The 27,031-nt window shown below is 45.7% G+C and overlaps 1 protein-coding gene across 1 annotated transcript in view; it reads left to right on the top strand.

Moving 5' to 3' along the window:
• MAP3K15 (mitogen-activated protein kinase kinase kinase 15) overlaps positions 1-27,031 on the top strand; it is a gene marked incomplete at its 5' end in the record, with an annotated part of 79,206 nt that overhangs the window by 40,399 nt on the left and 11,776 nt on the right. Inside the window, 10 exons of the mRNA XM_084258557.1 lie at positions 8,149-8,319; positions 9,025-9,137; positions 9,361-9,520; positions 13,354-13,504; positions 14,992-15,099; positions 18,274-18,323; positions 20,365-20,460; positions 22,063-22,144; positions 24,263-24,396; positions 25,539-25,666. Of these exons, the coding sequence (XP_084114683.1) occupies positions 8,149-8,319; positions 9,025-9,137; positions 9,361-9,520; positions 13,354-13,504; positions 14,992-15,099; positions 18,274-18,323; positions 20,365-20,460; positions 22,063-22,144; positions 24,263-24,396; positions 25,539-25,666 (1,193 nt within the window). The remainder of the gene's footprint in view (positions 1-8,148; positions 8,320-9,024; positions 9,138-9,360; positions 9,521-13,353; positions 13,505-14,991; positions 15,100-18,273; positions 18,324-20,364; positions 20,461-22,062; positions 22,145-24,262; positions 24,397-25,538; positions 25,667-27,031) is intronic.

Genomic DNA, 27,031 nt, shown 5'->3' with positions numbered 1-27,031 from the left:
CTCTTCAAAGTAGTCTTTCTGCAATGCACTGCATTTGTCTTGACAATGCCGCCATTATTCAGAAGAATAAGATGTCAGTGGGAGAGAATATTTTTCTTTGGAATTTTCTTTTTTTTCTAAACTGTTGATACATTTATTTTTTTAATATTTTATTTTATGTATTTTTACATCATTTTTCATTTTTGCACAATGTATGCATTTTCATCTTGATTATAGTCCCCATACAATTCCCACCCCCCCATTTTGACACTAATCCCTCCTCCCCTCCCCCGCACACTATAGTGTGTCTCTGGTTTATAGTTGCTTGTTGATTTTTATTTTTACTTTATGGAATTTTCTTAAGTGCCAGCTTACATGGCATATGGAAAGTCAATATCATTACTTGACTTTGAAGGCAGACAGACTTGAATATAAATTTCTGGCTCCTATACTTAAATGTTAGAGCCATGGCCAGCCCTTAAATCTCTCAAAGCCTTGGCATCCTCATCTGTAAAATGGGCTGCGAACATCTCCCATGCAGTGAACACTATGTGGAGTGCCCCTCGCACAAAGCATGTGATTGGCTGTGACTGCCACTGTGTAACTTGATCACCCACATCTTCACCCATCTCTTCTGACCATTTCTAAATAGCAAAACTACTAGAAAAATAGATTTACCACCAGAGAAGATATTTAAAAGGAAGGAATTTCATAAAGAAAAGTTGATACAAGAGCTGGTAACAGGAGAACATCGCTGGGCTGAGGACATGGTCCTCAGCCTATTTTGAGGGTGGCAGGGTTTATGTGAACATAGGTACTTTAGAAGAAAGAACAGTGTGCTTGATAAAATTCAGAATTTATTACTTCATGGCAGGTTTCTGAACTGGGCACTATTGACATCTGCAACTGGAATCTTCTCTGGCAGAGGCTGTCATGTGTTGTGGCATGTTTAGTGACATCCCTGGTCTCCGCCACTAGATGAGTAATGCCATCATCTCTCAGTTGTGACAACCAAAGGTGTCTCCAGACACTGCCATGTGTCCCACAGGGGACAAAAATCGGCCTTGTTTGAAACCACTGCTTATAGGGAGACAGAGACTCCCAGCCGTCAGTGTTCCGTCATCCTCACCAGTGGTGCTTGGGATGACTTCTTGGAATTTAGGATCCTGAAGGTCTTGGAGTAAACTCTGAAACGTAGTGAGTAGTTGCTGAGTGCTTCTAGGCAGGAGTCCCTTGACTGAGCAGCTCTGCGTCAGAGGAATAGAAGTGGTTGCATGGGCTCTGGCCCTGTCCCCACTCCTGCCCTGCTCCGTCTGGCTTGGGGCCCTCCAGCCTCTCCCTCCAGCTTTCAGTTCTGAAGAACGGCAGGCTGTTCTCCCCTCTGGGTGTTTGCACTGTTTCCTCTGTCTCGAATGCTGCAGACTTTTATTTCTTGCTTACCAGACTGAACGTGATGATCCTTCAGATGTCCCTTTCTGCACAAGATTGATATGACTGCAAACATTACCAAGTACAGAAACAATGTACCTGCTGTTACTCATTATCATAGTTCTAACTCCTTCCCTTCGTAGCTGTTGCATTTCTGTGTTTACTCGCTGAATACTTATCCCTCCCACTCAACCGTAAGCCCAAGGGGCAGGAGCCATGATATCCTCAGCCATTGTACACCCCTTGCCTAATGCCATTATGCTTTCCAGATAATAATGCTCAGTGTTTGTTGAATGGCTGAGTGAATGAATGAATGGCTCAATGATTAAGTATGGTTTACAGTAGGAAGAGATACATAGAATGAGCATGTGGGTGCTGCAGTTAAGGGTTTGTGGTAGTCGAAGGCAAATCCGCTGTATTTTTTTTTTTAAATACAACACTTTTTTTTATTATTATACAAGAACTGAGGTACAGGTCAGAGGTGTGGGAGGGTGAGAGAATTCAGCAGAGACAGAGTGGAGAGCAGAACAGGAGAGGTCTGCCACGCCATGTGGGCTTCTCCCTGGCCGGCCAGGAATCAAACCAGTGCTGCAGAGGCTGCGGACAGCTTCACAGTGTGGCGTTCAACCCCCTGCGCCACCAGGGAGGCCCAAATCCGTTGTATTTTTTACTTATGCAGTATCTATGCATGAAAACAAATATATCTCAGTCATGTGTTCATTGTATCTAGAAAAAATATAATAGCTGGTAGCACCCCCATTCAAAGACAACCGTTGAAGTAGGGCATGGCCCAAAGCATGGGATTTAGGAAGGTGCAGGGCTGTATAGATTAGGTCTGGGTCGGCGGTGATGGAATCTTCCTGCGTGGCATCCGGGTGTCTGTTAGAGCAGGACTAGTTACAGGCTCCGTGGGGAATGAACCTTTCTCACTAAGGTAGCCCAGACCTTCTTGTGGGTGATGATTTGTGTCTTAGTGAGAATAGGGTAACTGCCATAACAACTAGCCTAACAACTTCAGTGGCTTATCCTAATGAAGGTTTATTTTCATTTCTATCGTGTTCCCATGCTGGGTATTCCCCATTAGGCAGCCCCTTCTCCATGGGTCTACACTGGATTTGGACACTACAAAAGAAAGGATTGGTGTACCGGAATGCAGGTCAACCAAAATTATCTAAAGATGGGCTGGATGGTGGCAGAAGTGAGCAGGAAGAGGCAAAGGGGAAATCTGGGGGATAAAACATTCTATATCTTGACTGTAGTTTAGTTACATGGGTGTATTTGACCAACTCATTAAAGTGTTCGCTTAAAATGGGTGCATTTTACAGTATGTCAATCATACCTTAATGTGAGTAGAAAAATTAGTGCTTCTGCAAGACCAGTGTCCTGCTGAGCCATTACAGCCTGTTCGTCCTCAGCTATATCCTGGCTGTGCTCGGCAGGACTGCTGACCCCTCCCCGTGGCTTCCCAGGCTACCAGGTCAGCTGCGTGTCAGCTAAGAGTAGCCAGCGGGGAGTCACTTTTTCCGTCTTTTTGTGTTGGGTGGGGGTGCAGCTCCAGCACAGCTGCATGGCACCTACAGGTACAGCCACCATCAGGCTGGCTCACAGTGGTCCCAGGTGGTTCTGGCTTCTGGTTCTGGTAATACCACACCTTTCCTGTGTTCCTGAAGTCAAGGGAGTGATGGGAGCAGCTGATGGCTGATTTCTGAGCTGCTTCAGCTTCCTGTTTGGCTTCTCAGATCTTCCATCATCTACATAACTTACTTCCTGCGTTAAATTTCCTTTCTTTTAAATAATTAGTGTAGTTTTTCTTTTTCCTGACTGGCTCCTGATAGATACCTGCCACAAGCAAGCAGGTGCCCTCGCTGGCTGGATGTCTTGGTACTTATATGAAGAGAAGGGAACAGTGAGAGACAATCTGCATTCTAGGGTGAATAGAGCCCAGCACCAAAGCCGCACAAGCCAGAGGGTTGCTTTTCTGGTCCACAAAAACGACCCAGTTATTTTATCAGGGCAGAAGCATCACATTAGATGGGCCTACCCTCGCCCCTGCCATGCCTGCTGCCCCCCCCCCCAGGAGTATCCGCAGAGACTGGGCCCCACAATGGGTCACTGACCCTCATGTGGCGCTGAACACTTCTCGGGTTGGCTTTTCCACGTCCACCAAGGCAACAGGCCTGAAGGCTGCTCCTGCCTGGACTCTCAATCCTGCCTCTTCTGCCACATTCCCAGGCAGCCCGATGCAGATGGATCCAGCGACACCCCTTATCTGCATGTTGTATCAGAGATGAGGATGTATTCACTGAACCCCATTTCTTTTTTCCCCGGGCACTTGGCCAGACCACATTTCCCAACTTCCCTTGCAGTTAGGTTGTGCCATGAGACTGAACTTTGTCCAAGGTAATGTGCTAAGAAGTAATGAACATCACTTCCTGACTGGACTCACACGAGCCTTCCTGGGATGGTCAAAAGCAGAACTACCCAGTTGCCCGCCAACTGATGCAGGAATAAATATGACATGGTTATGCAGGTCCAACGGAGGGTTACTCCGCCGTAAAAAGGGCGGAAGTACTGCTACGTACGACAGCATGGATGACCCTTGAAAACATTGAGCTAAGAGAGACGTCACACACAGCAGATGGCCTATCTAGCATGATTCCATTTACGTGACGTGTTCAGCACAGGCAAATCCACAAAGGCAGAAAACAGGGAGTGAGCGGGGGGAGCACAGGTGAGTGCTGATGGAGCGCCCAAACAGATCAGCAGGCTGCTTAGGGCTGAGTGGGGGGGGGGGGTTGGGGGGGGTGTTGTAGAAGGAAATGGAGGTTGGGGGCTGGAGAATGTCCAGGGTAAGAGCTGAGACCTGGATTCCTTCTCCGGAGATTGATTATTTGGGCTGAGGGGCAGCCTGGATACCAGGGATTTTATACTCCCCAGCCGATTCTAATAAGCAGCCAAGCTGAGACTCCACTATCTTAGTTCATTTCGTTCTCGTACATTGTGAAACGGCCTTATTGTCAGACGGATGTTGCTGACTGATTAAGCAGTTTTTATCCACAGGCTTGCGCTTGGCTACCTTGGGTTCTGAAAACTGGTTATTAACCACTGAAAGGATTAGCTGTTTAGCACCTGTCTTAAGATGGCTTTTAAGCTGAAAATCTTTTTATTTCTTTTGCAAATGTTTGCTTTTTTTTTGGTCTTGTTTAGCCTGCAAAGACCTTTCATTTTGAGTAATGAGGGGAAGTGTCAAGTTAATGAGAAAAAGTCTGGTCCAAGGTAACCGAACAAACCTGAACTCCTATCAGTAATTAAGCATTTACTACTTTAGATGGCTATGTAGCAATTGCACTGTGCGATATTACAATAAGGACTGGGGAGATTTTTATGGGTGTAATGACTAATATAGTTTGCAGTAGTATTTCTCTCTAGTTCTCAGTGATTTCAATGTGACCAAGCCTTCTTTACTTTGTCACAAAAATCGGGTTTTCTAGGTGACTATTTTGGTGAGTGTCAAAGTAAGAATTTATGGTGTATTACTGTCAATTCACTTTTGATTTAAAAAAACATCTATTGCGGGCCCATTGAGTGTGGGAGTGGCGGTGCGGCCCCGGGCTGGACATGGAGGGGCTTGCGGTGGCCAAAGGTGGCCCGGACAGGGTCCGGGAGCTGCAAGGCGTGGATGAGGCCGGGAAGCAGCCGCCGAACCATGCAGTGCGCCCTTGGCCTGGGGGACCGCAGTAGCCAAAGCACTCCTACTGGTTAGATATCTGGCTCTTCATCCTCTTCGACCTCGTATTGTTTTTCTTTGTGTACCTTTTGCCCTGATGATTTGCCTGATAACCAAATTAACAAGTTGGCTTTTGGAATGGATTCTGAAAATGACTACAAACTTCAACAAAGAAGACGGAACAGGATCATACAATAGAAGAATTTCAAACCTCTAAGGGACTTTCATTTCATATATTCTGTTACTCATTTTGGGACTATTTTAAATGGGTAATGATTTCACCCATTCATTGCTAAAACTAGCATCTTAATGTGTTTCCTTTGACATTTTCAAGGTTGGCAGGATTTAACATGATGCAGCTAATATGTTGAAATAATAAGGCAAAGTACTTTGAGGTAAACTACTCCAAAGCAAGGATTTTCAGGGAAGTTTTAAAAGCTAGGCAGAAAATGCAGGCCTTAAATGTGTTGTCTGTTAAGTACCAGTTTAAGTTTTAGATGTAAGGGGGGCTGTGTTATTCTGAGATTGATATAGTCTTAGAAAGTATGTAATATCCGATATAGGAAAGCTAGTGTGCATGTTCTCATAACTTGAGAGCTTCTCCTTTATTCCTTTTAAATTCTTGAACTCTCTAAAATAATATCTGTAACTTTAGCAAAGTCCACATATTTACTCATTCAACATATATTTTGAACACTTAACTCTCTGCCATGGTACAGCAGTGAGCAAGAAATAAAAATGTTTACCTCCCTGAAACTTACAAAACATAGATTTATTATCTGTTAATGAAATTTACATTCTAGGAGTGATTAGCTAATATTTGATGAGAAAGATCACATTCCTAAAGCAGCTACTATAAGCCTTTGAGAAACTAGCCCTATTTTAAACATTCCTTTACATGCTGATGTTAGAAATGAGTTCTTATCTTTGAAATAGGTGACATTTGACATGTGCATTGCCTAAATATTTTGGAGCTATTTCTTTTCCCTTAGAAAATGGGGCATAGATCTGATAAACACTACATCCTTTACCTTTTATAATAAGTGTGTAAGGTTGCAATGAAATTCTATTGGTTGATTTTGGGAGGGTTTTAATTACCTACTATCAATTCTAAGGTTAACAGTTATGCCTTTAGGATATTGTTGCATCTACCAGAAAGACGACCTTTAATGCAAAGATTGAAGCATCTAGAGAAGCACAGAACTGAGATTTCAACAAGTGTACTTAACAGATGATATGAACTGTGTTTGTGCTGCTGCTAATAATTTTGTTTAATAAATGTTAATTGTATGGCTTTTAAAAAAATATATTGCGGCCAAAAAAACAAACATTTAAAAGAGTGAAATAAAATAATTCTGAACATTTCATACCTCAAAAATTAGCTGATAGTAGAGGTAGAAATTCAGTGCCTCATTAAAGTCTTTATCTTTTTTTCTTACCACAGACCAGAAATTATTTAAATGCTTTAGTAAATTTGATTTAAGTTGGTATCCGTTGGCTCTTAAAAATGAAAGAGTAGCATAGCTGGGATGTTCACCAAAAGATCTCCTTTGGATGCTGGTAAAGTTGGATTTTATAGAACAAAGAGGAAAGAGCAAATATATTAGAGTAAGAGCAAGAGGGAAAATAGAAAAAGTCAGATTTGAAATACAGACTTAATTATTCCAGGTTTCCAGAAGGATGCCAAGCATCTAGGTTAGCCCTCTCAACCAGGATTGCATTTAGAATTAAGCCCTGATGTTCTAGGGCATCCGCTGTATCAGTTGAATGAACCTTCTTAGGCATCCAGAATGGGGCTAGCTATATGCCATCTTTGGGAGATTTGAGAAAAAAAATCAGGGCCTCCCTGGTGGTGCAGGGGTTAAAGACTGCTATCAAGCTATCACCAGCCACTGCAGCACAAGTTCGATCCCCTGCTGGCCAGGGAGCAACCCACATGGCACAGCAGACCTCCTGACTCATCTGCTGCTCTCCTCAGCAGTGTATTTCAGTAAATCCGCCTGTTCTGCTCCCCACTCTCTCTGGTGAATCCTCTTACCCCCCCCCCACCTCTGGCTTACACCCCAGTTCTTGTATGCATAATAAATAAATCTTAAAAAGTCAAATAATTTTCTCTAGGTCTTAATTCTTTTACAGAACCCCAGTTGAGACAGGCTGTTTTAGGTACTAATCTGTCATTTTGGATGATGCAGTTTTTTTGAGGTACAGGTCCTCAGGAGAGAAAGCATAAAAGAGCCGGTTGCCAAGACATTTTTAAAATAATCTCTTTATTCATTTGTTAGAACTAGTAAAATCTATGCAGAAGCACTTTGTACACATCCCAGTAATGAGTTTTTGAATAATTTTACGTGTATCCTTTCAGACTTCGAAGTCTGTGCACACAAATACAGGTAAATAGTATTTACTGCAAAGAATAGGATCGTGCTGTTCATTTTCTTTGGTGATTTCTTTTCCCCATGAACTTTATGGACATTCTGTATGTGTGTGTGTGTGTGTGTGTGTATTTGCCTCTTTCTCAGGGTTGCAACAGTTATTGCTTGATCATATGGTAGTTCCATTTTATTTTTTGAGAACTCTCTATGCCATTTTTTCTAGAGGCCACATCAAAGTGTAGTCCCGCCAACAGGATGAATGTTGCTTTTCCTCCCCATCCTCGCCAACATTCGTTTCCAGTCTTTCTGATACAGACTCTTCTCACAGGGGGAGCTGATTATCTCATTGATTGTGGTTTTGATTTGCATTTCCCTTGTAATAAGTGATGTTGAGCATTTTTTCATGTGTCTGTCATCTAAGTCTAAAGGGACCGAATCAAATAGGGCTTGGATATGATTGTATGAGATTGACTAGTGTGAACCTTAAATAGTGGCGACCTTTGAGTATGCAAGTGAATGTGCTTTGGAAATTTTTTCCTGCTCATGCAAAGCATTTTTACAACCAGTCTTGCACAGAATAACTGCGTCTGTACTCTCATGTCTTCACTCAGTCCTGTGTGAGCTTATAACGGAATCTTTCAGGAGAAACAGCGCAGGGGACCGCAACAGGGCGCTACAGGTCATGCTCCAGGTGCTGCAGAGTTGTGACCAGCCGGCCCCTGACATGTTCTGCCTTTGTGGGAGGATCTACAAGGACATCTTCTTGGATTCAGACTGCAAGGACGACGCCAGCCACAGCAGTGCCATTGAGTGGTAAGCCCTCAGCGTCAGGAGCCCGTGCATCTCTGCAAGGAACAGCCTCAGGCTAAGGCTAAGGCACCAGGTCCTTCCCCTGTGAGTGCATGTCTGCCTGTGTGCTGGCAGTGGGAAAAATGCCATAAATATGGTCTGGGAATTTCTAGATTCCTTTTTCTGAAAGGAAACCATTAGAAGCAGGGTTTTCTACCTCTGACACTCTTCCCACAAGTTCACCCATTTATAGAAGGAGGCTTGGCTTGCTTCTGCCCATCTCCTCCTTCCGGAACCTTATTCTACTGCCATCAGAGCTGTTCATTCCTGAATTTGTTTATTATTTATTCAGCAGTTATTTATTGAGGGTTTACCGTGGCCAGAAACTTTCCTAGCGATTGGGAATAGAGGCATAGCAGACATGAGTCCCTGCCCTGATGGACCTTCCATTGCTGGTCAAGGCAGGCAGAGATACAAAGTGAGATGCATAGGATGTCAGCAGATGGTGAAGTCTTTGGGAAAAGGAAAAGTTGTGGGGTGGGGGTAGGGAATGAGGGCCCGGAAAAATTGTCTGCAGCTTTAGATAGGGTGGTCACTGAAAGCAAATACAAGAAGGTGGTGAGGGAATGGGCCCTGCAGATAACCACAGGGAAGGTTCCAGGAGGGCACAGCAAGGCCAGAGGCCCTGAGGAGCTGATAGAATAAGAATTTGGTGGTTTGTACCTTCAGGTACCGCAAAGGGTTCGAGCTCCAGCCATCTCTCTATTCAGGAATTAACCTTGCAGTTTTGCTGATAGTTGCTGGACAACAATTTGAAACTTCCATGGAACTAAGGAAAATAGGTAAAGCTGTTTATTATTGTAGATGTTGATGCTTTGATAGCTGACGTTTAGCATTAAACTTTTGTTCAATACCTATTTTGAAAGGAGCAATTGCTTTCTGGTGGCGTGGCTGAGACAATAGCTTAGTAAAATGCCAACGCTTTCCTCTAACTAAAGGCTTGAATAATATGCTAGAAACTAGAAATATTTTCCATGACATTATCTAAAATTCAAATTTTTTAAGGTGTCCGGCTGAACAGCTTGTTGGGAAGAAAAGGGAGCTTGGAGAAAATGAACAATTACTGGGATGTGGGTCAGTTTTTCAATGTCAGCATGTTGGCCAGCGATGTGGGGAAGGCTGTCCAGGCAGCAGAGAAGTTGTTCAGACTGAAGCCTCCAATCTGGTGAGTCTGCGTGCTGCAGCACCCATCTCTCAGATCTGCTTCTGAAACGCCTCCCTCCCCCCAGCCCTGCTCCTGCACCCACCCGCATGGTGCAAACAATGGTAACCATTGCTATTTCTCACCTAACTTGATCATTAAAGCAAAGAAACAGTAGAAAGAATAGCTCTGAGTGCTCATGTGGCTTTATGTGAAGGAAGGGGCTGGCAGACCCATGCACACACAGGATCTGTCTTTCCATGCTATGACACTGGGGTTCAGTTCTCAATCTCGATCATTTCTTCATCCATCTAGGTCCTCAAGAGTGAAACAGTCTTGGGAACCAGTATGTATTGTGCATTTGTGAGAAAGCAGGTAGTAAAACTAAAAACACACTAAGAAAATGGTGATCACTGCAAATGGGAACTGGAACTGCTCGCAGAAGAGGGTAGCACAGCAGTGACCCCGAGGGAGCCCCTTGTGCAGCCATTAAAGTGGGCAAGAAAGGGCACTGGGAAACATAGACTGGCCAGTTGCAGGGCACACTTTTTTCTGCATTGGTGGGTCTCAAACTTTGGCATGTATCATAATCAACTGTGCGGATTAAAACACACAGATTGCCGGCCTCACCCTTAGAATTTCTGGTTCATTAAGTCTAGGATGGGGCCTGAGACTAAGCTGATGTTGCTGGTCTGAGGACCACACTTTGAGAAGCTCTGTTCTCTGTGGACTCATTTTAATGGAAAATAAATGTTTGGTATGGGACTCAAAGAGAGGCCTGGCTTCCCCAGTAGATATTAAGCTCCATTAGAATCGTGGTTCTCTTACTTATTGCTATAACCTCATAATAGATACTCAGGAGATGCTCAGTAGAGTAAATGGTGGATGGTGGATTATCTCCAAGAGATTGACGGTGGCTGTCTCAGGGGGAGAGTCTTAGAAGTTTGTTGCCAACTTTCCCCTTATCTCTATGTTCTGATTTTTCTACAATGCATTTGGAATACTAGCGTAATTTCTGAAATGTTACTTTCACTGATCTTCATCCGTCCACTCTTGTTTCCCAAATCAGTGGACCAGTCTGGAATCCAGGGGTAGGAAGCACTTCATAACTAGTTTGATGCCATTTCTTCCCTGTCTGAAGGACTAAAATTTGGACCCCAAACCAAGCCTCTTAAAAGTTCTCTGAAGCAGAGAGAACACTGAGCCAGGCCTGTGCCTCTAGCGCTCCTGGAGTAGCTGCTGGGTCCAGAATCCTAACTTCCAGATGCGTTGCTGCATCTGGATTGGACAGCACTGACTCCATGCAGGGGCGACTCCAGGGTTTGGGTCCATTCAGCTTCCATCAGCACCTGGGCTCACTTACAGTGTTGGCACCTATTGGTGTGGTCCAAGACCACCCTCCTGTCCATAATCAACTAGAAGATCCTCAGAACTCAGAAAAGTTGTTATACTCACAGTTAAGGTTCATTACGGTGTAGGGGTCGGACACCCCGAAAGGGTCTGATCGGCTTTTCTCAGTGTGCCCACCTTGGGATGGGAACTAGAGGCCATTCAAGGACCTGTGGACCCTCAGAAGGCTTCATTGTTTTGGTTGAAAGAAGTGAGGTCCTGAAGGCTGGGAGATGCGTCTGTCTTTTCCTGAGTCCTTCACCCTTCCCTCGCTGAGGAAGAGACATCTAGAAGAGTGTGCTTGGGGATCTCGCTATCTCAGAGCCTCACCTTTGCTCTCAGTAAAGATGACAACCCCCACCCCCTCCTGTCTGTCATGTGGAGTTTTGTCCTCTCTCTCCTTAAGTCCCAAGGTCCCTGAATGCAGGATAAATATCCTTGGCCATCTCCAGTCTTTGGCATTTACAGCTGTGTGAATTCTCCACACAGACGCTGTTCGCTTGCTGTTCCTTTGCTAACCTGTGTCACGCTGTTTTACTGCCTCATCCAGCCTGAGAAGAACTTGGAGGGATAGGGGATGATTTCCTTTGTGCCCTGACAGTAGTGAAAGCAAACAGATTAAAATCAACAGGCAAAAGACGCACCTGGACAAAGCCCAGAGAGATGGGTCATCCTCTCGCAGTGGAGTAGTAGTGTCGCGGCCGCATGTGCCAGCACGCCGCTGGGGAAGCGCCCCAGGCCCTGGAGTCCAGGGCTGTTACCGGGGGTCACTCATGTAGGCGTGGAGCCGCCCGTGCAGCTGCCCTAGCTGCTGAGTCCTCAGCCTTTCCTGAGACCGCACTGATACCGCACGGCCCAAGGCTGCCCCGTGAGTCTCCTGTCAGCTTAGCTAGCCAGCTGGCCCGTGGCCTCAGGTAGACAGGACCCCTGTGGGGCAGGATATCCCGGGGCTTTAGAGGTGATCTCCCAGAAGCCTGTTAAGAGTTAATACTTTACTACCCAGTACGCAGCAAGTCATTCAGTCTCTTCCCAGGAGAGTTCCAGGCTTTATCATCAAAGGGCAGCATAATCCTCTGATGCTTTCAGTTGAGCCCCTCCAGGACTTTCACTCCCAGAGAGGCTGTGACTTCAGGGCCCTGTCAGTGATTCAAAGGTTTGCATTTGCCTTTAGAGAATAAAGGCGTGGTCAGATTCAAGACCTCATACCTTTAAAATCAACCTGTTAGGATCTAAATGTTAAAAACTAAAAAAAAAATAAAAATATTGGGTGGTTTCACTTACAGGAAGAATGTAGGGGAACCAAATATGGGATCAGGAAAAAAATAATTATAATAAATTAAAGAAACAAAATTAGCAGCAACTATAAATCAGAGACATTCTGCAGGGGAGAGGGAGGGAGAGGGAGCAAAACAGGAGGGAAGGGTGTGGGTGACAATGGTGATGGTCACGGGGGATTGGGTGGTGGGAATTCTGTGGGGGCTACACCTGAGAGGTGAGCACACACATTGTACAGAAAGGAAGAGTGCCGTAAAATATATATAAAATAAAATGAAAAGACAGTTTTACATTAGTTTTACATTAGTGATTGCCAGGGGTCAAGGAGGGCCTGGGGCGGGGGTGGGAGGGAAGTAGGCTGACTGTGGAAGGGATCAGTGAGGGATCTATGGTGATGGAAATGCCCTCTTTATTATTTTATTTTTTTAAAGATTATTCATACTAGAACTGGGGTGCAGGCCAGAGGTGTGTGTGAGGGGGTGAGAGGCTTCACCAGAGACAGACTGGGGAACAGAACAGGCAGACTGACTGAAACACACATCTGTGGGGAGCAGCGGGCGAGTCAGGAGAAGTCTGCCACGCCGTGTGGGTAGCTCCCTGGCCGGCCAGGAATCGAACTCGTGCTGCAGAGGCTGTGATAGCTTCATAGGTTGTGTCTTAACCCCTTGCGCCACCAGGAAATGCCCTCTTTATCAATGTCCATATCCTGGTTGTGCTGTTCTAGAATTTTGCAAGATGTTACCACTGGGGTAAACTGGGCCAAGGGTACATGGTATTTTTTTGTATTATTCCTTGCAATTATATGTAAATCTGAATTATCCCCAAACAAAGGATTTAATTTAAAAAGAAAAAGGTCGAAATCTTGCCATATTGCAATTGCTTTGAATTTCAAACTCCTTGCTCTTGTTGGGACAATTATCAAATGCTTGCTAATACGCTTTGGGTGCCATCTACCGAAGTGGAGGTGTAACCCAATGTTGGCAAAAAGCCATATTGTATGATTTTGTTGAACTGACTTATTTTGCCCATGGTTTAGGTTTCTTATAATTATGCGGCTGCCAAATGGGTGTTTAAGTTCATGACATAATATGAATTGAAGTAAATAAAGGTTTTGGGAGACTTCCTTTAAAGGAAGTAAGATCGAATTCAGTTTCTTTGGAAATATAATTTATTGGTGCTTATGATTTTTCCAGGTACCTGCGATCATTAGTTCAGAATTTGCTATTAATTCAGCGCTTCAAGAAACCCATTACTGAACACTCTCCTAAGCAGGAACGACTTACCTTCTGGCTAGATATCATTTTTGAGGCCACAAACAACATTACAAATGGACTCCGATTTCCAGTAAGATATGCAAAATTCATTGTTTAAGGTAAAAAGGAAAAACTGGGGGTTGATGTTGTCTAATTATTGAGTAATCGGAAAAGAAAACTTCAGAGTAACTGCAACTATTAGGACAGTGATCAGCCTTTCAGAGACTTGGCCAGTGGTAGATCAGCTCTCTAGATGTCCTCCAAAACAGTGGTTCTCCAAAGGAGTGGTTTTGCTCCCCAGAGGACACTTGGCCACATCTGGAAACACATTTGCTTGTCCCAGCTGTGAGGAAGGTGGTGCTACTGGCTGACCTTTCCTCAGGGAACAGGCCCCACAGCACAGAATTATCCAGCCCTCAATATCAATAGTGTCCAGGTGGGGGAACCTGCTGGCAGACAAAGAGGAACTCTGTAAAAATGTGGAATTCAGAGGGGTTTCCTAGTGAGCTTTGGCTTGCCTCCAGGGGCACGCGTTCTTGAAACTTCAGTGAAAAGCACACTTGCATTTAGCTTCTCATGGAGTTTTTGTTTTTTTGGTTGTTTTTTTTTTGTGTGTGTGTGTGTGTGCGTGTGTGTGTGTGGGACCCTCGCCAGCGGCTGGGGAACGAACCGACGCTGGAGAGGCTGCGGGCAGCCTCACAGCCCAGCGCTCAACCACTGCGCCACCATGGGAGGCCCTGGAGGTTTTGTTTTAATCTTATAATCCTCTTGTAAGGAGGCTGAGATATGTAAGCATCCTGGAAAGGGAACTTTAGATCACTGCATTTCAGATGGACGGTGTGAGAGTTTGTGAACAAGCAGCGTTCACGCATTTCAGTAAACAGCTAAGGACAGATTAAGTGGTTGGAAATGATTATGGTAATGATTCTGTTTCTGGGTGGTAAGTTTTAAAATCTTTTCATTAGGAAAGATGTCAAGCCTACTGGAAGGTTACAGAGAAAGTAGTGGGCGCGGCCGGGTGTGATCCCCACGGGGTGTAACCCCTTCCACACAGGATTGCTTCGCTTTGGAAATACTCTGCTCCCCACCCTGCCTTTCCCCGCCCTCGCTCTCCCCACAGGGTAGAGCATTCTGGAAGGAAAGGCACCCCACCTTGCATTTCCCTGCCTTGTGTGTAGACTTGGTGTCCGCCCGCGGGTCATCTCGTTTGCTTCCTCACTGCGCTCGGAACTCTGCCTCCCTCTTGCTTCCCCGCCCCCTGCCTCAGACCTGCCTCTCCTGGCCGCGTGTCCAAAGAAGTGACTTACCCCGACTCGCACCTTTGTTTCTGCCTGTTTGATCCCAAGCTCTGTCCGATGTCCTAGTGCCTGTTCCTCTGCTGGCGACTCCGCCTGCCGCATCCGTCCTCCCTCAGGGAAGGGGCATGTGTCACGGGTCCCCGTGTCCCCACAGCCGAGCGCCGTGTTGGCACCTAGTGGGTCCTCGAGGATTGGTGGCGTGTCTAGAACGTCCCGCTTCCTCCACGGGCGGGGCGCCCCGCGCGGCGTCTTCTGTGCACACAGAATTCTCTTCTTCCAGGTTCTGGTCATAGAACCAACCAAAGTCTACCAGCCGTCGTACATCTCTGTCAACAGTGAAGCCGAGGAGAGGATGGTTTCTCTGTGGCATGTCTCACCCACGGAGATGGTAAGAAAAAAATCCACAGCCCTCTTTATTATGTGTTATTTAATCAAGATTTGATGTTCAAGTAGGAGAAACTATGTTGGGTCTCAAGTGAACAATGTGCTTCTGTGCTCCTCACAACTTGTAAAGAGGTTAGACCTTGTGTTCATAACACGCACGCGCTCGCGCACGCACACACACAACAAAGGGACACTCGGACACTCGGAGAAGTGTTGGCTGTGTCTGTTACCTTGGTTTGGTGATGGCATCATGGGGCTTGCATTTATCCACACTCATCCAGCTACATGTTAAATATCTGTAGTTTTCTGTGTAGCCATGATACCTCAACAGGGGCATATAAAGCCTAGTCTGGAACAGTATCTCAGGGGGTGTTCGTGGGCTGGGGCTGCCGTAATGGAACACGGTGGACTGGGAGACTCCAGCAGCAATGTCTTGCTCCATTCTGGAGGCTGGAATGCAAGGTCAGGCTGGCAGGATAGTTGGGTTCTGGTGAGTCCACGTCCTGGTTTGCAGGGGGTGGTCTTCTTGCTGTCCTCGCATGATGTGGAGAGAGATCAATAATTGATCCTTGTGGTGTTCCCCACCCATTGCTGGCCTCTGTGGCTTTCAGATGAAACTCAGGGTCTTCCCACATGTTCTCACACAGAGCTGCTCCCTGACCCTCAGCCTCTTACTGTCCCATGAGCTGGCGCTGTAGGGCTTCCTATCCACCTGTCTCCTCTTCCTTCCTCCCTGGAATTACTCCTTCCAGTTATCCAAGTTATAACTCTTGAAAAGTCCTCTCTGATCATCTTTTCACTCCTCTGAATGTCTGTAGGTCACTTGATTGTCTGTGTCATGTACAAAGTATGTTCAACTGTTGGTCATCCATGTTCAAAACCATCTTCCCAGCTGCATTGCCAGCCCAGATAAGACTTCTGTGCTTTGCTATCCATAGGCCCTGCGCAGCAGGTACCCCCTCCCAAATGCTCATTGATGGTAGGAAGAGGGATGGTCCATGATGTTGATTTTGTAGCTAGTAAATCTTCCTTCCAAATCAAGAGGTACCCTACCCTAGCATACACCTACCATCTGGGAACACTTTGTAAACTCATATGGCCAAGCTTTCTGCAATGTGCAGCCTCTTGCAGGTGGATGTGGGTCAGGCATGACTTTAAGTCTGCCCTGGTTCACATTTCTGTAGCTGAATCCAAAAGCAGACTCCTGCATTTACCATCACCCTCTCTGTGACTTTCAACATGTCTTCCTCTGAAATATGCTCAGTCTTTTTTTTTTTTTTTTAAGATTTATCTATTTATTTATACAAGCACTGGGTACAGCCAGAAGCGCGGGAGGGTGAGAGAATTCACCAGAGCCAGAGCGGGGAGCAGAGCAGGCAGAAGGACCGAAGCACACTGCTGAGGGGAGCAGCGGGCGGCAGGAGAGGTCTGCGCGCCATGTGGGACCCTCCTCCGGTGGCCGGGGAGCAGCCGGGGATTGAACCGGCGCTGCAGAAGCTGCGGGCAGCTTCGCAACCCAGCGCTCAACCGCTGCGCCACTGGGGAGGCCCTGCTCAGTCTTTCTTTACAGTTGGGTGCAGTTGTTGGCTTTCTTGTTCCCACACACCTCATCTGTCACAGTCCTCAGTGGCTTTCCACCTCACACAGAGGAGAAGCTAACCTCCTGCTGATGACTTCTGAGGCCTGGCATGATCTCCTGTATGAGCTATACATCTCCCTCCGTCACTCCAGTCACACTCACCTCCCCTGGCCCCCAGATACACCAAGCACATTGCTGCCTCAGGGCCTTGACACTTGCTGTTCCTTCTGTGTAGAACTCTTTCCCCCATGCCTGCATTGCTCACTCCTTCATTCCCTTTAGCTTTCTGCTTAAAAGTCATCAGAGGGGGCTTCCCTAAGCATCCAGTTTAAGATCCTGACTCCCCCCTTTAGTTTCCTGTGCAGCACTTTTTAATCCTTGACCACATTAATTTACTGTTTAAATTTATTTCCCCCGAGGACAGGGACTTTGTCGTTCTCTATTGTGACATCACACGTTGCCGTGCCTGGCAAGAAACTTACCACTTACCTGCTGGCTGTTTTGAACCATCTGCTAAGTCACTAGACTCTTGTACTACTCTTCCCTGGCAGGCATACTTACTCATTTATGGCATTCGTCAGGCTAACCAAACGCATTTTCTTTTTAAAATGTATTTCCTTGAGGAAATTATGCTTATCTCCTGCTAAAGGAGATAAATCCAACAGAGAAAGACAAAAACTATATGACAGTACTTACATATGGAATCTGAAAAATCCAGACTCATGAAAACAGAGTAAAATGGTGTTTTACAGCTCTTCTAAAACTGGAATTTTGGGCATCCTTTTGAGACTCAGCTGTGCGCACAGTTTAAAAACAGGAAATGGTAGCGGAGGAAGGATAGCGTTTTGCTTTGTTTTTTTAAATGCATGTTGTAAAGATGTAAAGATTGAAATTCCTTTGTTCCAGTTATGGTGGGCCAGCTGCTAAGGCAGAAGCCCCCAAATATCAATGTTTCAACCTGATAAAAGCTTCTCTCTGCCTCATGTCATCTCCAGCTTGGCAGAGTCCTCACTCCATCTGGTGTAGATGAGGAGAGACAGTATACAGGATTGCTGTGGAGGCTTTTATGAGCCAGGCCTCAGGTGGTATACATCATTCCTACTCACATCCCATTGGTCAGAAAGCCATCATATGGTCCCTGCTAGCTGCAAGGGAAGCTGGGAGATGTAGTTTAGATAGGTGTCCAGGATGAAAAGGAACTGAAAGTTGGTGAATTCTCACTGGTGTTTGCTACATTCTTCTCCAGACTCATTTTTTGCAGGTCACTCAACTTAGACAGTTGTTCCCAAACTCATTTTAGAGTTTTCCTGATATGTTAGAAGTAAAAGGCCACTCACTGTATATTTAGTGTGTGCTTATTGTTTCTATCTCAAATTTATATCATTATTTCAAATTTGGATCATTTGTTCTAAATTGGATCAGAGAGATACAAGTCAATTTTTATAATATGTTTAAAAATATTAGTGGTGTTTCAAATTATGCAAAATATATTGCTCCAACCCCTAAATCCTCAGTTGAAAGTGAGATAGCAGAAGTAATTGACCATAGAATAAAATCAAAAATGATCAAGCTACTCACTTGTGTCTCTGATACCTGCAGAAACAAATCCACGAATGGAATTTCACAGCTTCTTCCATTAGAGGAATAAGGTAAGACCATATGAGAAAATCTAACTACAGCTTTTATACAAATAATAATGGTAACGTTTTCAGCACTTTAGTGTTTCTGCTTATTTATAATATGTGATGTTCTCATTTTAATCAATTCTGAATTGGACTGTACTCTGTTGCCCTGCTCAGGCTAGTTCGTGATATACTGTTAGTGAGGGCTTCTTGGTCTGTGATAACAGCAGCTTTTCTTCTAACCAACACACTAAATTCTCTTGTCTCCAACTTTAAAAAAAAAAATGAAATTGTATCTGTAGAAAATTTCTCCTTTGAGCCAATAATGTTCAAGAACTCAGGGACTCCCAGCACTGAAGCTGAAGGGAGTTACTTGGCAGCGACACTTGACTGGAATCTCACAGATGGATGGAGTGATGGCCCCAAGGCCATGGCTGTTGGCAAGGGAGTGGGGCAGTGTGGAGTGCTGAGCATTTGGGCCTGCCCGCTGTGTTTTGCCCTGCCAGCGCTTGCAAGGATGGGGGCGGCTCTGAAGTAGACGTCGGTTCTAATCCCTCTTCTACCGTTTAACCTTGGGAAAGTCGATCAGCGTCTCTAGGTCACAGTTTCTTCTTAGTACCCATCTGATTCTGAGACCACAGGCCACATAATGAATCTGCTGTTACCTCCAGAAACAGTATGACTCTGTCCTAGACACATCGGTGTTGTTTTTTTTTTTTTTAAGATTTATTTATGCATACAAGAACCGGGGTACAGGCCAGAGATGCGGGGGGTGAGAGGGTTCATCAGAGATAGAGTAGGGAACAGAACAGATTGACTGAAATACACTGCTGAGGGGAGCAGCGGGCGAGTCAGGAGAGGTCTGCTGCGCCATGTGGGTAGCTCCCTGGCCAGGGATCGAACTCATGCTACAGTGGCTGCGGATTGCTTCATAGGTTGTGTCTTAACCCCTTGCTCCACCAGGGAGGCCCAGACACATTGATGTTTAAATGAGAATGTTTATGTCACTTTAAAGGGAGGGAAGTCATTGAAGCATAGAATAGCATATTTCAGTCATGCTGCTTAGAAAAAGCAAGGTAATTCAAAAAAAAGTGTTGACCCCTTTTAAAAAACGTATTACTTAGAAATTGATTTGTATAAGGATATTTAGTCAAGGATCTTCTGTTTGTCCATCTCATAGATAGCTGGTTAGGCCCTTTCAGCTGTCAGCATGGACATGCTCAGGGCCTGGGGCCAGTCAGGCCCTGCAGTTGCTGAGACACGAAGAGCGTGTGTTGTGTGGTCTGACGCTATCTGGCTGGCTGCGGTAGCTCCTTTAGAGATTGCTTTTCAGGACTTGGTCATGTGTGACCTAATGTTAACTCTCAAAATCACCCTATGCTATTACTCTTTCAACTCAGTATTGGTCATGTAATCTGGAACACACGAAGAATGGTCAGAGAGTCTATGGACCCCCGGAAGAGATGACTTAGAAAAGGAAAGATAAAATGACTTCCTTTCCTTGAGAAGGAAGGTCAGTCTTGATAGTGTGATGGGGTGTGATGACTTTCTGTTGCTGGATATGCCCAGGCAGGCCAAATACTGCCTGTTGGAGGAGCCGCAGCATCAGGTCCACTTGGGTGGGGATGGACCAGACAGAACGCAAAGGACTTTCTTGAGCTAAGGTGCTTTATGGCTGTCTCCTTCCCTGTGGTCACAAATACTGTGTCCTGATATTTTTCAGGTCTAGAAATTCTTTTTATACTGTAATTATTTCACAAATACTTTTCCTGACTCTCTTTTCTGCAGCCCATGTGCTTTGCTTGGCACTGAATATAACATAGTTAAGTTCTGGATACATATTAAAGTAGTCATTGAATCCAAACACAAGCATAAGCAAGGTGAATGTCCCTGCTATTTAAGTGTCATAGAGAAATAGAAGTCAGATTTGCGAGGTATCTGTTAAAACATTAATGAACATTTCAGGTTTTTAAGATGGAAGAAATTCTCTTACTAGATTTTTTTCAAGGGTTTAAAATGATATCATAGCATATATAATAAATATGCTTATGTTTCTTAAATTTTACAGCATATCCAAGTTTGATGAGCGGTGCTGCTTTCTTTACGTCCATGATAATTCTGATGACTTTCAGATCTACTTTTCCACTGAAGACCAGTGTAATAGGTGAGTTGCAACTGATTCAGGTATCTGTGATCTAATTGTGGTGAATCATTGTAAAAGATTTTTGTTGTGAAAAAGATTTATTTGCTCTACTGCCTTCCTGAAATTTTGGCTTGTGGAAAAATTATTTTGACAGCTTTATTGAGTATCATTCTCATACCATGCAGTGCATTGATTTACAGGTGATTAAAGACTGAAATCCTTTTTCAGTATATTCAGTTTTTTAATCATCACCACTGTTTAGTTTTAGAATATTTTTCACCCCAAAAGAAACCCAGTATCCATTAGCAATTACTCCCCATTTGACCTCCACCTAATCCCCACAGCTCTAGCCCTGGCTTACCACTAGTTACATTCTGTCTCTATGGGTTTGCCCATCCTTGACATTTCATATAAATAGAATCGGGTGGTAGGTGGTTTTTTGTCACAGGCTTCTTCCACTTGCCATAATGGTTTTAACTTCATCCGTGTTGTAGCGCCTATCACCGCTTCCTTCTTTTGGGTGGCTGAGTACTGTTCTGTTTTCTGGATATATTTGACTTATCTGTTCATCATTTGAAAGATGGAGTGTTTTCTCCATTTACATTCCCATCAGTGATGTATGATGTTTGTGGGAATTATCTTAAAGTGTGCAGTACTCTCCCCTGCCATCTTAAGAATTTTAAATAAAAATGATCTGATGAGGGCCTCCCCTGGTGGCTCAGCGGTTGAGCGCTGGGTTGCGAGGCTGCTCGCTGCCTCTGCAGCACCAGTTCGATCCCCGGCCACCGGCGAGGGTCCCACAAAAAAAAAAAAAAATGACCTGATGAGTCTAATCACTTACATGCAAGTAAACAGCCACACACGTCTAGCACATGACTGATGTGGCCCAGCAGCAGTTGTGAGATTTTTGAACAATAGTTGATATTAAGCTTAATATGTGTTGACAGAGCAGTGTGACGGCCTTATGCGTTTCTTCCCCAGCCTTCCTCTCATAGAAGACTCTGTTTGTCACTAAGAACTTGAGTGTCTACAGCTTGGGAGGTGATGGCCCCATAATCCTTAGCAGTGATTAGATCACTCCTAGAACACTGGTCTCAGGCACAGACAGGAGGAGTGATCCGGGGACACACTTGAAGAATTCTCTGCTAGTGGGGTGCCTCACAAACAGCTCCTGGGGAGCAAGGAGGAGAGACTTACAGGGACATAATAAAATTCTGTACATTTCTAATGGACTGTTATGTAGAAAAGGGATTAATTCTAAGCCATCCATGGATGGAACGCACATAAACGAAGTCTTTAGTTCAGTGAAAGTGAAGCATTCCTCGTGGCGTTCTCCAAAGAATGAGCTGCCTTGTGAGGTAATGAGTGCTCTCCCTGGGGGTGTTCAGGCCAACCATTTGGTGAGGGTACTGCATAGAGAGGATTCAAGAGTCACATGGGTATTTGAACTGGATGGAGTAGGTAACAGAGTCCCATGTCAAATCAAGGAGTAGACTGATTGCTGCATGAACTTGTACAAGCTTGGTTTAGATTTAATCACAGTTTAATGTAAGAAGGTTAAGTTAAAGGTAGGACCAAGAGAGGATCATAATTGGCAGCATCTTGTGACATTTGCTATTCTAGGTTTTGCTCTTTGGTCAAAGAGATGATAACCGTGGGCAGTACGGTGGAACTGGAGGGAGAGACTGATGGGGACACCTTAGAGGTGAGTCACAGAAGACATAGAACATGAAATAAGTTATTGTGTCTTTGATGCTTAAAGAAAATGTCCTATTTTTGAGTATGAAATTCTTTATAAGTGTATTCAGAAATAATTTTTTATGAGTGAGCTAGCCATCACTATCCATGGCTTTCAGAGATTAATGCCTCTTTCTAGAAATACCTCATTACTCTGGGATCCTGACGGACAGATCGCTTAAGAAAACTTGGCATGGATTATACCAAAATCTCCCTTTTGTGCACAACCTATGAAAGTTTTTCCTAAGCAAATTAGCAATGTTCATGAGACTAAGAAAAAATGGCTAACGGGAAGCAGATGTTTTCACTTATACCTAAAGTAGCTTTAGTTTGTATCTTGCATATAATATTAAATATGAAAATTTTAAAATCATTTTTGAGACGGTAAGATCATGACGAGCTCTTTCGGAGAGTTGAGTCTTGTACAATTAATCAGATTTGCCCCTAATTCAGGTCCTCACAACAGTTACAGTTTAATGAGATTACAAATCAATTCCTTGAGGTTTCTGTTAGAAAATAGCAGAGATTCATTTTAATAATGGAGTCAGGTACACAAATTCTTTATTTCGAATCAGTTTGTTGTTGAAACGAAAGGTGCGTTGCACGTTGGAGGTCAGAGATGTGGGGACAAAGAAAGGTGAGAGCAAAGCTTTTGTGGAGCAGGCTGACATCTGGTTAGATCAGATGGCGATGGGGATCCCTTAGGGGTCTGTTATTGTCACCCCTGAAGTAGCCGAGAAGGGAGATGTGCATGCACATGCGCACACACTGCTCTGTGAGTATCCGTGAGTAGACACAGTGGAGCGGAGAATCTAGATGGCAGAAAAGCAGCAACTACATAGACCACGATAACAGACTCTCAGATTATGAGAATAAAATAGTAATTACCAGTGAGACAGGGGAAAGCCGGGTGAGTAAGTCAGGGAGAGGGTTCAGCTGTGTGCTGCTGGCTAGAAACTGGATTTCCAGAGGTAAAGGTGGCGTCTCTACACGTTCTGATTTATAAGGCTGCACCCCTGAAACCCACATAATGTTACAAACCAGGGGTGCTTCAAAAAAAATTTAAAAAGGAATCCCTTGTTGTCTCTTTTAAATAAGTGTTGCTCAGCCTAGGGTTACCTGTGTCTTATCAAGAAGCAGCAGCTGGAATGCAGCCGTACAACAACTTCTGTTGATAAAATTGGGGTACCAAAGTAACAGTACGTCTTGGAGGCTGAACGCATGTAGTGTAGTGGTGGTGAATGCTAGCTCTGTGCATCCAGAAGCAGGCGAAGTCCAGCAGGTGCCCTTTGTGTCAAGACAGTTTAAATATTACTGACCTTTGCTTCTTTTCTGGGCTTCAGGAAAAAGTTTGTTTCCTGAGAGATGGATGAGGGATCATGAGGGAAGGCGCCTGTTTGAAGTACTTGGCACGTTTGAGAGGATTCTTAAATTTCAGTATTGGGCGGGGAGGGGAGTCTCCAAAAAGTGAGCCATCTAGGTGACATGTGAGCCTTATACTTAAGTTTTTGGATTCCGTTTCATAAAATCATGAATACGTAAATAAAATTGTACAGTAAGTCCTCACTTGACATCGTCAGTAGGTTGTTGGAAGTTGCATCTTGAAGTGAAATGATGCATAAGCAAGTTTTCCTGTGGACGGATAAAAACAAGAGTGAGTGACGCTCCTGCGGCATATTTCTGACCACAAAAACATCAGCAAACTCTGCAGTAAAGAACAAAAACACTCCTAGTACGAAACAGTCAGCTGTCATCATTCCTTCCTTTTCCGACCTGGTTCCAGTTCAGGGTCGCGGGGGGCCAGCGCCTGTGGGTACCCAGGTACCCACCTGACGTGGCAAGGATGTGCAGGCCCCACGACGACAGTGGCCCTGGGTGGAAAGTGACCTTTTTCTCATCTGCATGATGAAACGTGACCCAAGGGCCTGTTGCGTTCCATGACAAGGGTGCGTTCTAGGGCCGGTGACCTTGACACTCACCCAATGTCATTTATACCTTTCACAAAGGGTGGGGCAGCCTCCGGGCTCTCCTGGGCTGCGCTGCCTCAAGCCGCTGCTTGTGTGTCCTCCCGCTTTTCCTCCCGCAGTATGAGTACGACCAGGACGCGCAGGGGGACCGGGTGGTGCTGGGGAGAGGCACGTACGGGGTCGTGTACGCCGGCAGAGACCTGAGCAACCAGGTGCGCATCGCCATCAAGGAGATCCCGGAGCGGGACAGCAGGCACGTCCTCGCCTTCTCTCGCGCTGGCGGCGGTGTCGGTGCGTCCGGGGAGGCCGCGGCGGGTTTCAGTTGTCGTCCCGGCTCTTCCTGCGGCCGCGGCTGGGGTTTTCGAGCTGGAAGGGGCGCTCGGGGCCGTGGGCCCGCGCCGAAGCTGACCGAGTGGGCTTGCGATACTGGCGCCTGCGCCGGGCCGCGTTCCGAGCTGGCATCCTGGCATCGCGGCGGGGTGCCCCCAGCGGGGTGGGGAACGCACAGGCCTTGCCTGAGAGCCAGGGTAGCGGCGCTGTTGGGGGGAGCACCGCGCCTGTAGAACCAAGGAGTGAATTATTTGTTCTGGTGAGTCGTGGCTATTGGAGAAAATAAGTCATCTTCGAGCTGGTCCTCGAGGAATGAGTAGGAGTTTGTCCGGCAGAAAAGGCGGCCACATGTGCTGTGCTGGGGGAAGAACCGTTAAAACACGGGGCGTTTCAGAGCAGATTGTCTGTTGTGACCTGACTGGAGGATGTGGGGCGCTGGGCACGCTTGGAAGGAGGCAGAGGTTTGGAAAGGTGTGTTCGGGTCTGAGTTGAAGGCCATTCTGTGCCACGTTGAGCGCACTCGCCCTTATGTAGGCTTTAAGAAGGGAAGCCCCGTGAGGAGGGATGCGGATGAGGAAGTGGGAATAGCAGCCAAGGGCAGGATAGACTAGACACCACAGCCTGCCCCTGAGAGGTTCATTTGCTGACTCATACCGAGGATATGGAATAAGACTACAAGACAGCTGAGAGTAGAACCTTCTAGAACAGCACCTTTTATAAGCGGCAGTGCAAGAGAGACTATTGAGGGGCACAGGATGGTCAGGGAGTTCAGGTCTTAACAGCAGCCTTTCTTTGCTAACCTAGCACACCCCACACACACTGCTGAGAAGCGCGGCACACTTGGGTCCCCAGCAGCCCGGCGCAGCTGGTATTATTGTCCCCCATTTTACAGATGGGGAGTTGAATTGTCTCCTGGTTGCTTAGGGAGAGAATCTTTCTGGAGACAATGTTTCCAGAGAGAAGGCCGGGCCAGCAACAGGGCAGGCACGGGCAAGGTGCAGTGTGGACCCCTAGTCCCAGGGATGTGGCAGGTGAAGGTGACGCTGGCTGTGCTTCTCCCACTAGGTACTCTCAGCCGCTGCATGAGGAGATTGCCCTACACAAGCACCTCAAGCACCGCAACATTGTGCAGTACCTGGGCTCTGTCTCCGAGCATGGCTTCATTAAGATATTCATGGAGCAGGTGCCTGGAGGTGAGCAGCCTCTGGTCTTCTGGTGTCTCTTGCTGAAAATCACTAATGAAAACAGCATGACCATCATTTCCCATCCTCCATGTAAAAGATGACAGACCTTAGGGCCTCCCCTGGTGGTGCAGCGGTTGAGCGCTGGGTTGCGAGGCTGCCCGCAGCCTCTGCAGCACCAGTTCGATCCCTGGCCGCCGGCGAGGGTCCCACAAAAAAAAAAAAAAAAAAAAAAAAAACCTTCCAGCTGTGGGAGAGCGTGAGCTGGCTATGAACTGGCCAGTGTTCCATAAGCGTCGACTTCGGATTGCCTAATGCAGCCATCAGGTAGTCACAGAGGGCTGGGCTGGAGACAGATGCTGAAAGCAGAGTCTCGGCTTTGAAGCCTTCACAGTGCAGGAGTTTAACAGTGGTTTGAAGAAGGCCAGAAAAGAGAGTACGGGGGTTTCCACACTGACATTGCAAAATAGCAGTTTGACAGTGAAGTCAATTACCAGTGTTTTTTCCCCCCCAATTCCCAAATGTAGGCGGTCATTGCAGGAGTAAGAGTGTCTCGGATCTGGAGCCAGACTCTCTGGGCCTCCATCTGCGAGCTGTGTGATGTCCAGCAAATTCTTTACTTGTCGGTGCCCACGGTTTTCTTATTGAATAAATGAATTGTAAAATTGGGGTAATATTAATTACTATAATTGGAGTAATAATTATTGGAGTAATAATGACCCTATCTCAGTTGTTGGTTGTTGGGTGGATTCAATAAGTTATGTATGTAAAGCTCTTTAAATGGTGCCTGGCAGAGAGTGAAAACTTAGTAAGTGCTCATTTCAATAATAATAAAGTTAATGATAGTTATAATAACTGTTATGACTGGAATATAAATGCAAAAACTTCAGCTAGAAATCTTGATTCGTAAATTCACTCAGCAGTTATCAGGAGCCTACTATTAAGAGCCTGGCTGCATAAAAGGTCAGATGGTGGCCCAGGTCGAGGGCTGTATTTAGGGTAAAGTGCAGCTTTTTGCCAGTTGCTCGTGGTCTAAGAGCAAACGTTGGTCGCTGCTCATATTTATTGCTATTCCAGCGTGAAGTTTGAGGATGACGCTAGACCTGCAAATGAATGCATGTGTCCCCTTCACAGATGGTAAAACTCAGGCAGAGCAAGTTGGCATAGACTGTAAAGCCAGCCGGGACTGGCTGATACCCAAGCACCTGTTCTCACAGGATGGCACCTGAACCAGGAGGTCAGGATGCCACGAAAGGAGGCTTGCTTTTGGCCCAAAGGTTTAGTGTTTAATAGTTAATAGGGGTCAGGGGTCCTGGCACCTCCACTCAGTGAACTCAGATGATACCCAGTCTCTTCTAGGCCTTGTCGCCATCATCC

Source organism: Talpa europaea, assembly GCF_964194135.1.
Source record: "Talpa europaea genome assembly, chromosome: X".
Classification (NCBI taxonomy): Eukaryota; Metazoa; Chordata; class Mammalia; order Eulipotyphla; family Talpidae; genus Talpa; species Talpa europaea.
The sequence above is the reverse complement of the archived record's forward strand: the minus strand, read 5'-3'. Positions and strand labels throughout refer to the sequence as shown.